The 17,502-nt window shown below is 41.4% G+C and overlaps 1 protein-coding gene across 5 annotated transcripts in view; it reads left to right on the forward strand.

Moving 5' to 3' along the window:
• Positions 1-4,627: 4,627 nt before the first annotated feature.
• Positions 4,628-17,502, forward strand: part of BEND2 (BEN domain containing 2) — a 96,299-nt gene continuing 83,424 nt past the window's right edge. For all 5 annotated transcript variants that reach the window (XM_077144923.1, XM_077144925.1, XM_077144927.1 and 2 more), the window contains exons 1-3: positions 4,628-4,772; positions 8,713-8,850; positions 13,845-13,996. In XM_077144923.1, coding sequence (XP_077001038.1) covers positions 4,757-4,772; positions 8,713-8,850; positions 13,845-13,996 — 306 coding nt within the window. In that variant the 5' untranslated portion in view covers positions 4,628-4,756. The remainder of the gene's footprint in view (positions 4,773-8,712; positions 8,851-13,844; positions 13,997-17,502) is intronic.

Genomic DNA, 17,502 nt, shown 5'->3' on the forward strand with positions numbered 1-17,502 from the left:
GGGTGAGTCAAACGGTCTGTTCTTTTATTTCTACATTTCTCTCTGCCTCCCCCCTCTCCAGTCTCTGCCGCTCCCTTTTCCATAGCTTTTACACAGCTAACCCAGGATTATACTGCATGTATCCCTGAGAAAACAGCTGTGTGGTCATGAGATTAAAGAAAACTTTACATCTGTTCTCCAAATTATTTTTATCATGGATTCTGAAGAGTTTCATAAAGGCTGGAACTTTGGATGGGATCCCAAGGGCTGTGGGAAGTAATGAAAGGATTGTAAAGGGAGGGGGGCACAATCAGATCTTCCTTCTAGAGAGATCATTTTGGCTATTGGAGGTGGGGAGGAGAGCTCTCAGCAAACAGGAGCTGACCTTCCACTGTGCGCAGTCCCAGAACATTCACTCCATCCAGGGATTTTCCTTGGAGCCAGCTTGAGAGATTTCATCCTGCCTTTCTCTGGCCTCTTTTCTAGAAATTGAGGTGTTCCTCTGAGTTCACGTTTTTTTCTCTCCTTGTCTCTATCTCTCTCTTTCCACCCCCTGCCCCCCCCCCCCCCACCCCGTCTCCCGGATGGAATCTAGTTTCACACGCACTGGGGCACTGGGCGTAGCCCCTTGTTCTAGGGCTGCTTTGGGCCTTTCCTTATCTTTACAAAGAAAAAATGACCTTGAAAATCGGTTCGCCAAACTTGCTCTGGCCCCTGTGCCCCTGTCCCCCCGCGCCCCGCCCCCTTCCCCCATTCCCTCCCTGCCCCACAGCTGAGAACTATCCAGAAGGCTCTCGGGGCCAAAAGTCCCCGTGTGGACATGGGGTGGGGGTGGAGGGGACAAGTCAGCACGAGCGCAGGCAGGGGCTTAGGGCCAAGTGGGGTTCGCCCCTTGGGCTCTCTCCTCCGAGCTGGGTCCCGGGTCTCACACTGCAAGTGGGACTTACGGGTGTCTGCGCAGTCGGTTCCTGGGGCTGGCGGAGCAGAATAAAAAGATGCGAGGATAGGGCCCATCGTGAGGCCGCCCCCGTCCCGTGCAAAGCGGGCATGGGTGGCATGTGCTGTGGGCGTCTTGGGGGGCGACGCCGCGGGCGCCTGAGGGAGTCACGGGCTCCGCCTCCTGTCCGGGAACTGGGCGCCGCGTGCTGCCTCCAGCCGCTCCACCCCGGGGGCGGGGGACGCGGGCTTCCCCGGGCAGTCGCCGCGGTGACAAACGCCGCGCGGAGCATCGAGCGGTGGTGCTGGCCGCTGGGTGCGCAGGCAACGCGCCGGCCGCCCCTGCCCGGTGACAGGGGAGTCCCGGCCGTCGTCCCAGCGCCCCTGGGGACGGCGGGGTGCAGCCAGGGCGGGGGCGCGGCGTCCAGCGGCGGGAACAGCCCTGCGAGGGCACCCTGGCCACGTCCTCCAACCCCGCCTGGGACCCCCAGCCGGGCCGCGCCCAGGGGGAAGGCGCCTTTCCGTCCCTCCCCTCTGCTGCGGTCGGAGAACCCCACGCCCCTTGCGCGTGTCTATTTTGCCGGTCTGCAAAGCACCGAGCTCGGTGCACCAGCGCCACACACTTTAGGGTTTGCAGGGGCCCGGGGTTTCTTTTCGCCTGGAATGGGGGCTGAAAGTCGGGAAGCACCGCGCCCCCTGCCCCCAAGCTTTGCTCTAACGGGTCTCGGTCAGCAAAGGGTGAGGAGGCTCCTCTCTGAAAACCTGGATCTTTGAGGGTTTTAGATCTGGACCCTTTCCGCAGCTGTCCTCAGCTGATCACAGAACTAGCTTCCTTCAGAGGGTCAAGGTCACCAGCCAGGGCCCGTGCCAGGGCCGCCAGGTCCAGACATTTCCTGCGGTTGTTGCAGTGGGGGATGGGGGATGGGGTGACAGGGGAAAGTCCTGCCCCCCCCTCCCCCAGGATAGAAGTTTGCTTTTTTTTACCTGCTGTTTTATCTTCTCTTATACCTGGTTATATTTCACTTTATGCTTGATCTTATGTTTAAAAATTATTTGTAGAAATAATTTGATATTATTTTCACAGTAAAGAACGTTCGTTTGCTCATGCCAGCCTTTCTAAGCTAGTCCTTAGTGATCCCAGATCACTCCTACTCCTATGGGATGACTTTCGTGGTTCCCAGACCAAGGCTGGGGGGGTGATTTACTACCTCCCCACCTTTAGTGGGATCTAGATGCTAACTTTCGTCCCTCAGCCCCACAAAGCCACCCAAAGTGCTTCTTTCAGCTTGTCCTGGATCAGTAATGCTTTAGCACAAAAGCAATCCTCTACATTTCACACCTCTCTAGGTCTCTGGTCTTTTCCAGGTCTTTATCCAGTAATTACTCATTGTTTTGCTCACTTTTTAATGCTCTTTAGAATATTGTAAAAATATTTCATCCAGCTTTTTCAGTTGTTTACAGTTAAATGGCTGGTCTGCATGACCTAGTCCACCACTGCAGGAAGCAGAACTCCTGGTTCCCATTGTTGCACTGGGCACTGGCTGAAATATTTGTCCTGCCTGTAGCCTCTGTGGCCAAGCCTGCCTTCTGAGAACAGGTAGATAGCTTTACCAGCTTCTCCTTCCAGTTCTCCCCTTGCTGGGCAGTCTCCCTTACCTGAAGTAACTATTATCCTGCCCTTCTCAGCTTGATGCAGTTTAGGCAGACCAGGAAAGGAAAAGTACCTTTAGGAGTGACAATAAGAAAAGAGTTTCCTCCCTTCAAGCCATCCCCTGCCATGGAAAAGAGGGGTTAAGTAAATGAATGGATAGGATTGACTAGAAATGAAACTAAAGAGGATTACTGAGCATCTGTTGAATATTCAGTTATGTTCCACGAACAAACATTGTCTCTGTATTGAGTACTAGCTGCCGAAGGAAATCCAAAAGTGTGAGTATGTCAGTTTGGGTCCAATATGACGAGATAAACCATACAGTAATTTGCACAAGGAAAGTTTAGTATAAAGAATTGTTAAGTATAATAGAGGATTGTAGTTATGAGGGATTGGCTAATAAGAAATAAAATAGAACTCTAAAGAATAGCTATAAGGAAAAGCTGTTACTCCTAAGGCTGAGATAGAGCAGCCAAGAGGGCACAAGTATTAATGGCAGAAAGGTCTGTGTAGTTCTGCACTGGCAGACTTTCTATAAATCCATCCTATGGAACTTTCCAGAAACTAGCCCTCTGGAACTTCTTGGAAATACGCCTTCTGGAACTTATTGAAAACCTGTCCTCTAGAACTTTCTGGAAACCTGCCCTCTAGGGTGCGAGGGAAAGCTGCATTGTGCAGCAGCCTGTTGAGGGACTACACCAGAACCAGAAAGCAACCCCCCTTCCACCTACGATTTCTCTGCTGCAACCCCCTACTGTCAAAAGGCAAAGGGAAAAATATCTAAAGGGCCCAGATCAATTTTCAGAGCAGACAAAAGGAATGAATTTGGAGCTGCGAAGGAATACATCTATAACCAGCACAATCCATCCATTCATCTACTCAGTTCCATATATACCCCACTACACACATTTACACAGCTGTACAACAAAACACTTCTGTGTTTCTACCTAACAAGAGACACCTTTTCTTTTTTTGCAAGTGAAGAAAATCTCACCTTTACTCCCAAATGAAGAGTTGCACAGTCCCAAGAATCACTGTATAGCTGCCTCAGTGAGGGAATGAAACCTAAATTCCAGGTACTGTGCTGGGTGCTTTATATTTTATAAGGTTTAATTCTTAGAACTTTGTGAGAGAGGTGCTATTTAAAGATAAAAGCCATAGTGCTGCTCTCTGGGAGCATAGAAGGAGAGAGGCATATTGAGAAAGGTTTCTAATATCAGGCAAAATGATTTAAGGGCTAAAAGGAGGTGAAGATAATGTAGAGAAGGGGTGACTCATTCTTCCCGGGGGGCGGCTATAGGAACGCGTCTTGGTGGAGGTATTATTAGAACAGATGTAGTACTGGGACAGACTTCAGAGGATGTGAAGAATTCCCAGGTGCAATTAAGCCAGAGGTAGAATAACATAGGGAATATGAGCATATGCTTTGGAGGCAGCTACGAGTGTTTAAATCTTTTAAGTCTGCTACAGCTTTGCAGCTTTCGGCAAATGAGTTAAACTTTCTAAGCCTCAGTTTTCGCAAATGGGATAATAATACGACTCTGGTTGGGGAACTAATGAAAGTCAGACATACTAAGTGGCTGGTTTGTAGCAAATACTCGGTAAATGGTAGCTGACATTACTTTATGGAGGAACGAAGTACATAGTTGTTCGCACAATGGCAAGTCTAGGGCAACGCAGCCGGAGGGTAAGGTGGCAAGGAGGAATTTAGCGGGGGGTATTAGGTGGACATTTAAAAAGACAGATTTCCAGAGCCAGCATTGGACGTGAGTGACCACGCAATCCTGTAAAGCATGAGAATGTCTGAGCTCAACTCGTTTACAAAATACTTTTTTCTGTGGCGGGCTACGTGCAAAGAGCATTTTGCGAGGGGCAGAATTACACTGTTGCTACTGGTTAAACATTTTTTAAAAGTAAAGTTGGAAGAAAAAAAGAGGCAGAACGTGGCGGGGGGTGACAATGTGTGCAAGTTGTGTGCAAGGAATTTAGCGTCTCCCCTGCCCCCCAAAGAGACTTGCGCGCGCGCCAAGTGCTACTGCGCAGCCGCAGAACCCTCTCTCCCGCAGAGAGTTTGCTCCCTAGCGGTTGGCGCCTCAGTCACCCTCAGACACCTAGAGAGTTGGGTCGCGTTTCCGCCGCCGCGCAGACACCGAGCCTCAGGCGCTCCGAACCCGGCGTCGCCGCTTCACAATGCCTCAGGAGCAGGGTAAGGGGGGGTTTCCCCGCAGCTGTCCCACTAGCTTGCGCTTCCTTCCATGCCCGGGTAGCGGGAAGAACTTCTGACAGGATTCGGGTCGCCTTGACCCAGACGACCGGACGGCCGCACAGGCGCTCCGGGATTGGCTGGTCATCGGCTGGAGAGGGTCCGGGGGTGACCTCTGGGCGCTGGCCGCCAATTGGTTAGCGGGGTCTTCTCCACCCTCTCGGAGCCCACCCTGTGGGAACCCGGGCTCTGCGCGCGGGTCTTCTCTTCAGATCCAGGGCATCCCCGGGGCCATTCCCAGGAGTTTGAGGGGAACGCGTGTCGAGGGCCCTGGCTTGGGTTTCAGCGGGAGGACTGTTCCAGAATCCCCCCACCCCGAGTGGCCATGAAAGCACCTCAGGGGGGCTGGGGCACCGCCCGCCGTTTTCCCCGCGCACTCCGGAGGCGTCGTGGCAGGCTCTGGCGCCAAAGCAGGTCTGTCCACCGAAGTTCTCTCCTTGAGCTTTTTTGCCTCGTGTGGGCCGAGCGTATCCGCTTGAAGGCCGGCGGGCTCCTTGGCGTAGCGGGACTCGGATTTGCCTTGCGGGGCAGCGCGTGTGCACTTTGCAGCCTCCAGTTGAGCGACGCTGCCGGCGGGTGGTTGTGAGGGGAGGTGCCTCGGGCTCTCCCAGGAGGCGACGTAGCGCCTGTCAGGTGCCGACTTGAGGGGACGGGTTGATTGTTTCTGGGTGGCGGCCTTGTGGGGACTGGTCGAGCCTTGGTGGATGCGAACCTTCTGGGACGGGCTGACCCTTGGTGGGTGCCGAGCGTCTGGGGCGGGTGGGTCTGGGTGGGTGCGGACTTTCTGGGGCCGCCTCATCTTTTCTTCGTTGTGGGTGGAGGGACGGCGCGAGGAAACCCCGCGACTCTGAAAACTTAAAACCGAGTTTCGAGGTTAAAAAATGGGCTGACTGGCAAGTTGATTCATAAAACGGTTTCTGAGGCCGAGACTGGTTTTGAGGCTTTGAGGGTAACCGCGGCTGGTCGAGGGCGGGTGGCGCAGCCTCGCCGCGTTATCGTGAAGGGGAGGGGGAGGAGAGGGGTGTGGGTTTGCCGGCGACAAGTTCCCGCGTGTGGAGCCTGCTCTTTGCTTCCTGCGGGCAGGTGGGGAGTGAGGAAAGACTCTAAATGTGGGGCTCCCCGTAAGCAGGGGCAGGCACCCTTCGTGCTGGCTGTCCTGTCAGAAAAAGGCGTTAACTTAATCTGTTTCGGGTCGCCCCTCGACGCGCCTCCTCCGCGCTCTCCCCGAACTCGGACTGCTTTTATAACTGTGAGGAGGCGCAGCGGTAGCCTGTGGTTTCATGCTTACACCTAGTGATTTTACAAGCTGCTGTTCTGGGTCGTGTTTAAACGAGGGCGAGGGCTCGATTCCGTCGTGAGCCTCCCTCGTGTGGCGGCGGCACGCGCTGGGCGGCGGGGGGAGACGAGGATGCCTGATTCCTGTCTGCCCGACTTTGTAGGCTCTGAACGTGGGCGGTGGAAGGGCTTCTTTTCAGAGTGCTGCCAGGACATTTAGAAAGCGGTTGTTCAGGCTGTCGACACACAGTTTGGTTGATAAAATATGTGTATAGCGGCCTGGCGGTTGTAAACTGGCCGTTTTGCTGTATATTCTTCAGAGTGGTTTGGATGAAATGCTGTTTTCAGCCCTCACCTTTATGAACTGTGGAGTGGTTTGGGTGAAATGCCGTTTTCAGCCCTCACCATCGTGAACTGTGGAGTGGTTTGGATGAAACGCCATTTTCAGCCCTCACCACGGTGACCTGTGGAGTGGTTTGGGTGAAATGCCGTTTTCAGCCCTCACCGTCGTGAACTGTGGAGTGGTTTGGGTGAAATGCTGTTTTCAGCCCTCACCTTTATGAACTGTGGAGTGGTTTGGGTGAAATGCCGTTTTCAGCCCTCACCATCGTGAATTGTGGAGTGGTTTGGGTGAAATGCCGTTTTCAGCCCTCACCATCGTGAATTGTGGAGTGGTTTGGGTGAAATGCCGTTTTCAGCCCTCACCATCGTGAACTGTGGAGTGAGTGGTTTGGATGAAACGCCATTTTCAGCCCTCACCACGGTGACCTATGGAGTGGTTTGGGTGAAATGCCGTTTTCAGCCCTCACCACTGTGAGGTTTACTTTGTCTGGTAAGTGGATGGCAAGATTCTGCGACTTGGGGCAGTCTTCAGGAACTTCTGAATTTTATGATGTTTGCTTTTAAAACTTGATTGTAAAGATTTTGTGTAAATCTGAAGGAGGTGATTGAAATTCTAGAAATTTAGTGAGAAACCTTTGCAGAGTTGTCAGCGTTACTCTATTATTCTTTCAGACCTCTAGTTTGAAAAATCTGTTGCTGTGGGAAAGCTTACCTTAAAAATAAATTTTTCAGTTACCTTCGTTGCTTTCTTCTGATGATAAAGTTTATTGTAGAGAATCTAACAAATTCAGAGAAGTCTAATGAAGAAAATAATCTTGCCCAAGAGAGCCACCTGGAGATAACCATTAGTGGGTTTCCATCCATTCTCAAAGTTAGGATTATACTCTATTTTTCTGCTTTGAATTATTTTTCCTCCTTTAACATTATTTCATAAATATTTCTCATACCCATAAATGTTCTTTGAGAACGTGCTTGTGCTTCTTGTTGGTTGTGTACCATTCCATCAAATGGAAGTATCTTCATTTAACCAATTCCCTTTTGTTTGGATAATTGGGACATTTCTAAAGTTATGTTTTTTTCCTCAAACACTGTTAGGTAGAGCTCAGAGTGACCCTCCAAACCCATCTATGTTTTATGATTGAGGAAACAGAGGCAAAGAGTAGATGTATCTGATCCACGGGTCATGGCTCTGTATAGCGACACAACCTTAATTGGAACACACATCACCTGATTCCTAATTTTAGTACCTGCTTTCATACCACCACCCGCCCCTCACATTTGCTAATTTATTCTTCTGCTTTGGTCTATATGAAACAATATTGAATCCAAGTTATGATGCAATGTAAATGTGATCTATGAGTGAATACATCAAGATTAAAAATATTTTTCTTTTTCAGGCTAATCTTAAGAAATGGGAAAGCATATTTAGATATACATTCGCATAATGTATTGTTTTTCATTTCATTAAAATGATTTACTGATATTTCATATCTAGTGTATCTATTCACATTTTGAGATTAATTTTGAACTTAATTTGTTTCATAATGACATTTACTCTTACATTGTACTTCTCCATTATTTATCATCATAAAATTGCTTAATTTTTAGAGGACAAGTTTGGAAATTTGTGGTCACCACAAGTGTGGCTCCCACCAGTAGCATCATTTAAAAGTTAAAAACATATCATTGAGCACATGGTAATAGGGGACTGGTGACCACATTTCTTAAAGGAGAAGAAATTTAACAAAACTTATCTATAAAATTGGAAATACTAGAAATAATATATGTGTATATGTGTATACATACATGCAGCATATATATCTCAAAGCTTCATAGTAAATAATTGATTTCTTTGCTAACTTGCAATGATTAAGCATCTAAAACTATTTAATACAAAAATTTTAAGCTAAAGTACATTATTTAAACAAAATTATGTTGACATAAAAATGACATGAATTTTGCCATTTTAACCATTTTTAAGTGCACAATTCAATGGCATTATTACTTTTACAGTGTTGTGCAGGCATCACCACTCCACAATTTTCTTCATCACCCCGAACAGAAACTCTTTACCCATTAAGCAAAAAGTCTTCCTTCCCCGTCCTCTAAGCCTCTAAGCTCCTGGTAATATCTAATCTCCTTTTTGTTTCCATGAATTTGCTTTAAAATATGTTTGTTAAACAATCCATAAGTTTTTAAGGTACCTTCCTTTAGAGACAGTTATTTAATATCATGTCCTATCTAGACTTTCTCTGCTTATTCTTAGATTATGCTGTTATAACTATTGAAGATGACGATGATGATGATATTGTGATCATAGAAGATTCTGAATCAGAAGATAATGATAACAGATTTTCCACTGGTGACATTTCGACCATACAACCAAATTCTCAAGGGAGCAGTGGTAACTATGAGCAACAACCCCAAATATCATATGGCATTTTTATTAAATTTTCTTCTGTGAGAAATTTCACTCTCTGGTCCCCATTTTCAGTAAATTGCTTAAATATTCCTGTAACCTTTACTGTTACAGGAATATTGTATTCTGTAACCTTTACTGTTACAGGAATACTGTTACAGGAATATTTATTGACTGTTGTCATAGTGCCAATCTTCATGGCAAATAGCAAAATGTTTACCTGGGCTTATATTTTCCCTTCACTTAAGCTTTATCATGTCTCCTTTTTCATTTTTACTCTATAGAGTAGTCTCTGAAAGCATTGGGGGAAATACATTCTCCATTTCCAAAGAATCGTTCATGCCTGATAACTATATTCTAGCTATTTGATGGCAAAGCAGAAGTGAAAAGCTAAAACTGACCTTAGAGAAAAAAGCTTGGGTCAAGAGTCCATGGAAAGTAGAGTTCAGCAACCAGTACAGCTACTTATCCTTCCAATGGTTGCTTCCCAACCATAGTAATGAAGGAAATATAAGATTATTTGCCTTCTCACTTATACATAGAGCAAAGAGATGTTAACCTCTTAGAGCATTTCTTCAGTCACAATATGACAATTTGTTCTTTGCACTTTCTTAGAGAATTGGGTTTCCTTTCCTTTAAAACGTTGACATGTAAAGAGTTATTGCTGAGATTGAAGGTCCGCAAACTCTCTGTGAAGGGCCGGATAGTGAATATTTTAGGCTTTGCAGGTTGTACAGTCTCTGTTACAGTTCCTCAGCTCTGCTGTTGTAGCACAAAGTCAACCAATATGTAAACAAATGGGTATGGTTGTGTTTCAATAAAACTTTATGGACACTGAAATTTGAATTTCATACAATTTTCCCACCACAAAATTTTATTCTTTTGATTTTTTTCAACCATTTAAAGATGTAAAAAAAAAAAATCCAAAACATTCTTAGCTTGTGGGGAATTCTTAGCTTGTTGTTGCCTACTCCTGATCTCACTAATGCTAAAAAGTCATTTGATGCCATTTATCATATGTTCTGGTTTTAAAACTATATGCAAGACCTTCGTGTGTTATAGAATATCTGGTTGACTTTAGCCACCCTCCTTGGTGGGAAAGAACTAGAGAGAATGTTCAGATGTGGATACCCTTTTGCCCGTTGTTTCTACTTCTACAAATTTATCCCATAGAAATTTGCTCACAGAAGTGTAACACTGTTTTGCAGCATTTTTTGTAAGAGCAAAACTTTAGAAGTAACGTGTATATCTGTGGATCAATGAATGAATAAATAAATCGTGGCCTGTCTGCATGATAGGAAACTAAGAACTTGTTAAAATGACTGCACTATATCTAAAGATATTGGTTTGGAAAGATGAATACATATTTAGCGAAAAAAGGATATTGCAAAGCAGCACTTATGTCTGATCCCTTTTGTTTATCTAATGGAGAGAAAAATTCTGAATAGGAGATTTCAGAAAAGATGACTGGGTAATTTTTTAAATTGTAAAAACAAATGGTTTTCTCATATACCAAGATCAAGCAGTTGGAAAACATATAGGAAAAAGACCCAATTGACAATGCTTTCAAAAATATAAAAAATAGTAAGGAATAAGCTAATAAGAAATAGCAGAATATATACAAAAGCAATATAAGTACTTTGCTGTGGGTCTTAAGATAAGGCTTCAGTAAGCAAAGAGATGTGAATTATTCCTGGATGTGAAAAAAACACTCTAGAATACATTTGAAGGGGGTAAAAAACCCTGCGGAAAATCTGGTTAAGGTACAAGTGGTAATTTACCATAAACACTAAAACATTTTAGAGGTACAATTATAAAAATATTGTGGTACTAGTTCTGAAATAGGAAGTCAGATTTAATGTAATAGGGAAGCTCTTAAACAGAGTGAAGAATTTAGAGTTAACATGCTATAGAATATTAATAAGGAAAAGATGGAAAGTAAATCAGGTTGCTGACTTACTTAACTTACAAGTGCTTACCTTTTAGGGGGAGAGCCCATTAGATTTCACCTCACATCACACACTTAAATAATTGTAAAATGGATTAAAGAGTTGAGTATCTAATAAATGGAAGTATGACAGAAACTATAGTTGAATGTTTTTCTAATCTTTGTGAAAGATTGAATATAAATGCAATTTAAGAAATCACAAAGATATTAATGAATTTGATTACATAAAAACAAAGAACCCCCTCACTACCTCAAAAACTTTAAACTTTAAAATCATACCACTGACCGAGAAATCCCAAAATGTTCATCGTCTCTGGCCCAGTAATTCTCTTAGATATTCATTATAAAGAACTATTCAGAGATGTACAGAAATATTTACATTTGAGGCTGTGTACACTCAAATATCCATTTTTAAGGGTTATTATCTTTAATATAGCAAGATCTCATCATACAAATAAAAAAGGTAACCACTGAAACTCCAATGGGAAATAAACAGTGAAGACGGAAATTATCAATTCACATAACAAAAGATCTTCATGGATTGAAAACATCTGTAAAATGTTCAAATACATTAGTAATGAGAACTGCAAATTAAGATGGGTTACAAACTTTAAACTTTCATGCATTAAATTAACGTTTTATAAGGTTATTAACTTTAGTGATAATGGGAAAAAAACATTGTATTGCCATTCTCTAGGAATGTAAATTAATACAGCCTTTTTGGACATTTTGGCAGTACCGATCAGGAGCCCCCAAAATGTTCATTGTCTTTGACCCAGTAAATCTCTTAGATATTAATTATAAAAAATTATTCAGAGATGTACAGAAATATTTACATTTGAGGGTGTGTACATGTGACAGCAAAACAGTGAAAAATTGGAAATGTTGTAAATTCCAGCAATAGAAAACTGATAATGTGATCTATGGACATCCATGCAATGGAATATTATGCAGCCATATTTTAAAATGTTAAAAAAAATTATGTTACATATAAAATTACTTGGAATATATGTAGGGTATGATTCAAATTATATAAATATGTGCAATATAAGAAAAAGAGAAGGAAATATATCAAAAGGTTGTGATATTTATTGGTAATGAATTGCCAGTGACTTTTTGTTTATTTAGAATCTGAAATTTTTATAATGAGCATAATTTTTTAGGTAAACTTTTTATAGAAGTCTTTCACATACAAATATAAGCACAAATTATAAATATACAATTTAAATACTTGTCAAATTAACACATGCATATAACCAGCACCCATACCAAAAAGTAGAAGATTACAAGCTCCACAGAATTCACCCATTCATCCCCCTTCCAATCATACCCTCCTTCCACCATAGATTAATTTTGCCTGTTTTTGAACTTTATATAAATTGAATCATATGCCATATTCTCTTTTGTGTTGGCTTCTTTTACTCAGCATTATGTTTGTGAGATTCATCTTTATATGTTACAATAGGTCGTTTATTCTCATAGCTGCATAGTATTCCTTTGTATTAATGAACCACAATTTCATTGTTCACAGTTTGTGTTAGTTTTATAATCAGAAAAATTAACAGTTTAACAAATAAAATTTGGTCGAAGTTGCAGCTCAAATTGGACATATTTTACATCTTTAAATTTTTACCCAAGATTAGTCTGTATTTATCTGTCTTGAGTGTTAATTCCATTATCTTCTTTATCACCTTTTGAGTTCTGTCTTTAGGGCCCTTGTACATTAGTATCTCTGTACTACAGAATGAAGGGAAAACAGGAAAGGAGATGAAAAAGCACTTAATTTTACCTCTCCTTTTGCTCTGATTTAGGATAGATTAAATGAATTAACGCTTTCATCAACATGCCCCTCCCAGTAGCTATGATGCAAGTGTTCAAATCTCTGTAACAAGATGGAATATTATACTGTTGCAGTCAAGATCTTTTTCTAGCTTCTTAGTTTTAGAAAATAACTCAGAACCCTAACCAAACCTACATGATTATAGCAGTTTTTTGGCTTATATTTTACATACGTTGATTTAGGTTTACCACAAGATTTAACAAATTAAGCACTCATGATCTTTGAGCTGAAAGGGACATTAGAGACCATCTCGACCAGTTTTCCCCTGGTAGGTGAGGAAGTGGGGCCTTAAGGAGTCTGTCTTGTCCACACAGGTGCTAGGGACCAAATCTTGAACAGACTCCTGACCTGGCGGCTTCCCTAAGTGAAAAGCCTTCCTGAGCTCTTTCCAAAAGCAGTTAGGAATCACATTCTCTTGTTCATTTGTTTCTAGTGTTTTTACTCTATAGAATTAAAGTTGTAAAGCATTCACTTTACAGTTTGGAATTATGCATGATTTTGATTCCTGTCATTGTCAATATAGCTCTTTGATTTTTTTGTTCTTCACACACATACAGTGCATACATGGTATGCAACCAGTGGCTTACAATATCATCACATAGTTGTGTATTCATCACCATGATCATTTTTAGAACATTTGCATCACTCTGAAAAAAGAATTAAAAAAAAAACACGCATACATCCCGTAGCCCTTACCCCTCTCTCTCATGCCCACTAGTATTTCAATTTACCCAATTTATTTTACCCCTTATCCCCCTATTATTTGTCTATTTTTATCCATATATATATATATATATATATATATATTTTACTCATCTGTCCATACCTGGATAAAAGGAGCATCAGACACAAGGTTTTCACAGTCACCACAGTCACTTGTAAAAGTTATATTGTTAATATGATCATCTTCAAGAAGCAAGGCTTTTGGAACACAGCTCAACCATTTCAGGTCCTTCCCTCCAGCCACTCCAATACACCATAAACTGAAAAGGGATATCTATATAAAGCTCTTTTGTTTTTAAAGACTTAATCTAAAACCCTAATGGAGGGATTCTTGTTTTGTCACTCTCTAAAATTCAACCAGGACTCCAGTGCACTTTGAGGTGGCATCCTGAGAGCATATCCATATTAAGGATATTAAGGTAGTAGTGTAGATGTGTAAAGTAACTCTTTTTATGCATTGCTTTTCAGGAGTTCAAGGTTTAGCAGTCCTAGGGCGCCAGGCAGTTTCACAAATGAACCGTCCAGCAAATTTAAAAAGAAATCGCTCCAACTCAAAGAAAGTGAAGTCTATCCCATTGTGCAAAAAAAGACGATCAACTACTCTAAGGGAGGAGACTATGGTTTGTATATTAAAGTGGAAATCTTTCTTTGTTCTTTTTATTCTGTATTATTTCTTTTTTTAAATTAAACTTAATTTCATTCACTGAAATGCAGAGATCTTAAGTATACAGTTCAGCGAGTTTTGAAAAATATGTATACCCACATATCCATCAAGATAAACAAATTTCCATAGACTCAGAAAGTTCCATCATGTCTCCTTGCAGTGAATCCACTTCCCTCCAACCCTGAGGAAATACCATTCTGATATTTCTTCCATCATAGTGTAATTTTACCTGTTCTAGAACTTCATTTACATAGAATCATACAGCCTGTACTCTTCTGTTTTGAGTTTCTTTTCTTTGGAATAATGTTTGGGAGTGTCATCTGGTTGTTATGAGTATCAGTACTTTCCATTCATTGCTGAGCGGTGTTCCATTGTAGGACTATCCATAATTTGTTTCTCTCTTCTCCTTTTGATGACTATTTGGGTTGTTGCTAGTTTGGGGCTGTTACGAATAATGTGGCTGTGGATGTACTTATGGAAATTTGTTTGTGAACATATGTTTACATTTAATGTGGATGAATATCTAGGAGAGGAATTAGTAGTTCATGGGATAGATGAAAGTTTAACTGTTAATCAGTTTTCCAAAGTTGCTGTAATGTTTTATATTTCCATTGTTGTATTGGTTTACTAAAGCTGCTGGAATGCAATATGCCAGAAATGGAACAGCTTTTAAAAACGGAATTAAGTTGCAAGTTCTGAGGCTATAAAAATGTCCAACTAAGGCATCCAGAGAAAGACACCTTGACTCAAGAAAGGCTGATGGGTCCAGAACACCTCTGTCAGCTGGGAAGGCACATGGCTGGCATTTGCTGTGGTCTTTGGCTTCTGGTTTCAAACAGCTTCCCTGGGGGCATTTACTTTCTGCAACTCCAAATGCCTGGTTCTCATGTTGGCTTTGAAGCTTTTTCCAAAATGGTTCCTTCTTAAAGGGCTCCAGTAGGTGGATTAAGACCCACCTTGAATGGGCAGAGATACATCTCCATGGAAACCACCTAATCAAAAGGTCTGACCCACAATTGGGTGGATCACATCTCCATCGAAACAACTTAATCAAAAAGACCTCACCCTACAATATTGAATCAGGATTAAAGAACATGGCTTCTCTGGGGTACACAACAGTTTCAAACTGGCACAATTGTATTCTGTGTTTGTAATCTCTGAAGTTCAATAAAATAGACTGTTAAGCTACATATAGTTAGGCTTAAGAGAAAACTCATTGATTTACTTACATAAGGATGTGACTGTTAATACCACTTACGTGTATTGACAATTCTTTTGATTTCTATCAGCCCCAAAGTTTTCATTTTTGGAGATAGTGAAAACTGCTTACCAAGAGTCAGGGTTTCTGACATAATTATGGGAAAGTTCTTTGAAAAGCTTAGGTACTATACAAGGGTAAAAAGGCAATATTATTTTTATAAGTATTAATTGACAATACACTGCTACATTATTTTGGCTATCTAATCAGTGCAAGGCTAAATCAGGTAATTTTCTATCATGTGTTTTGAAGCAAAAACATAGATAACTACTTAGTATGTTTACATTAAAATTATTCTTATAGTCCATAGTCATCCTTAAAGAGTTATAATGAAATGTATTGGCTGTTTCCTGTCTATTTACTTATCATGTCCTGTGTTATTCTAGAAAAGGGATTTAAGGTGATTTAGAGATTAATTATGAAGAAAAGTAGATACTTAAGTCTATCCTTTTTGTCCACGGAGTGGCACTGTTGGATTATTTGAAAATCAAAAGCTATATAACATTTGATTCTTTGTTCATGGTTAGAAATATTTGCTTTTTTTCTTTTGTATGTTGTATGGTGGGAGTCACATTTCATTCTTTTTCCATGTGATTATCCCATTATTGCAGAACCATTTGTTGAAATTTTGGTAGGGAGGGGAAGCGCACAGGCTGGGAAATGAACCTTGGTCTTTCACATGGCAGGCAAGAATTCTACTACGGAACTACGCTTGCACCCCCAGAAGTATTTTCTTTTAAAGCATTTCTTGTGCCAGATTACCACCCTGAAGTACATAAGGGATAAGCTCAAAGGAAAATGATGTCTTAAACATAGTTGGGTTAATGAGAAAACATTTCTGCAACTGTATCTTTTCATGTGGTTGGAGTATTTGCAATGGGCAAAGGCCCTTTAATATGACAAATAGGGCTTTGGAGATTCTTGAAAGCAAAATTAAAGTCCTGAACTTTTCTTTCAGTTCTTTCTTTCATCTTTACTTTTAATTTGTTAATAAATCTTCCAAAAACCCAAATACCTGACTGTGAAGAAGGTGGAAATGTCATTAATGAATGTATACTAGACTTAGAATGTGTATATATCATTCATTGCTAATTGCTAAATAGGTTCACACCGTTCATCATCAAGAAAACTAAATTATTTTTATGGCCTTCATATACTTAGGGTTAATATGAACTCAGGCTCAAGGAAATATTTCTGTCTCTTGAATTTGTATGCTTCCTTTCATTTGTCAGTGCACACTTACCATTTTGTTAGTTTCTCTTCCTTATGGGATAGTATATTGAGAACAATGTTGTACCCAGTTTCAGTAGCTTTTCTAATGTTTGGAGTAATTTTAGATTTACATAAGATTTGCAAAAATATTGCAGAGAGATCTTGTGTATACCCTTCACACAGTTTTCTCTTAATGTTCACTTTCCTGTATTTGCAATTATGGGAATTATATAACCATGGCTCAGTATCAAAAGCAGAAAATTAACATTTGTACAGTTGTATTAGCTAAAATACTGTCCTTGTTTGAATTTTGTAATTTTGTTCCCCCATGACCTTTTCCTGTTCCAGAATCCAATCCAGGATCTCACAGTGAATTTAGTTATCATATCTCCGTTGTCTCTTCCAATGTGTGACAGTTCTGCAGTCATTCTGTGTCTTTCATGACCTTAGCACTTTTGATGAGTACTGTTTAGTTATTTTGTAAAAATATTTCTCAATTTTGGTTTGTCTGATATGTTCTCTTGAATAGATTGAGATTATGCATTTTTTGCAAGAATACCACACAAATGATGTCTCCTCACTGAATGACATTAGGGGGTACCTGGTGTCAATATATCTTTGTACTGGTCGTGTTATCAATCACTTGATTAACATGGTGTCTTCTGGGTTTCTACACTGTAAAGTTACCATTTTCTCCTTTGCAATTGATAAATGTCTTGGGTGTGGAGTACTCTGAGATTGTGCTAATATCTTGTTCCTTCTCAACCTTTGTCCACTTAGTTGTTAGCATCTACCTGTGGATTTTACCTGCAACAATTATTACTGTGGTGTTTGCCTAATGGTGACTCAATTTCCCTCTGTATTTATTAATTTTAATTCATCTGTAAGGAAGATCTCACCTTCTCCATGTATTTATTCAATTATATATAGTTATATCAATATGGATTCAGTCATTTTTATTATATTCTATACATTATAATCCTGTGCTAAAA

This window comes from Tamandua tetradactyla, chromosome X (genome assembly GCF_023851605.1).
Source record: "Tamandua tetradactyla isolate mTamTet1 chromosome X, mTamTet1.pri, whole genome shotgun sequence".
Classification (NCBI taxonomy): domain Eukaryota; kingdom Metazoa; phylum Chordata; class Mammalia; order Pilosa; family Myrmecophagidae; genus Tamandua; species Tamandua tetradactyla.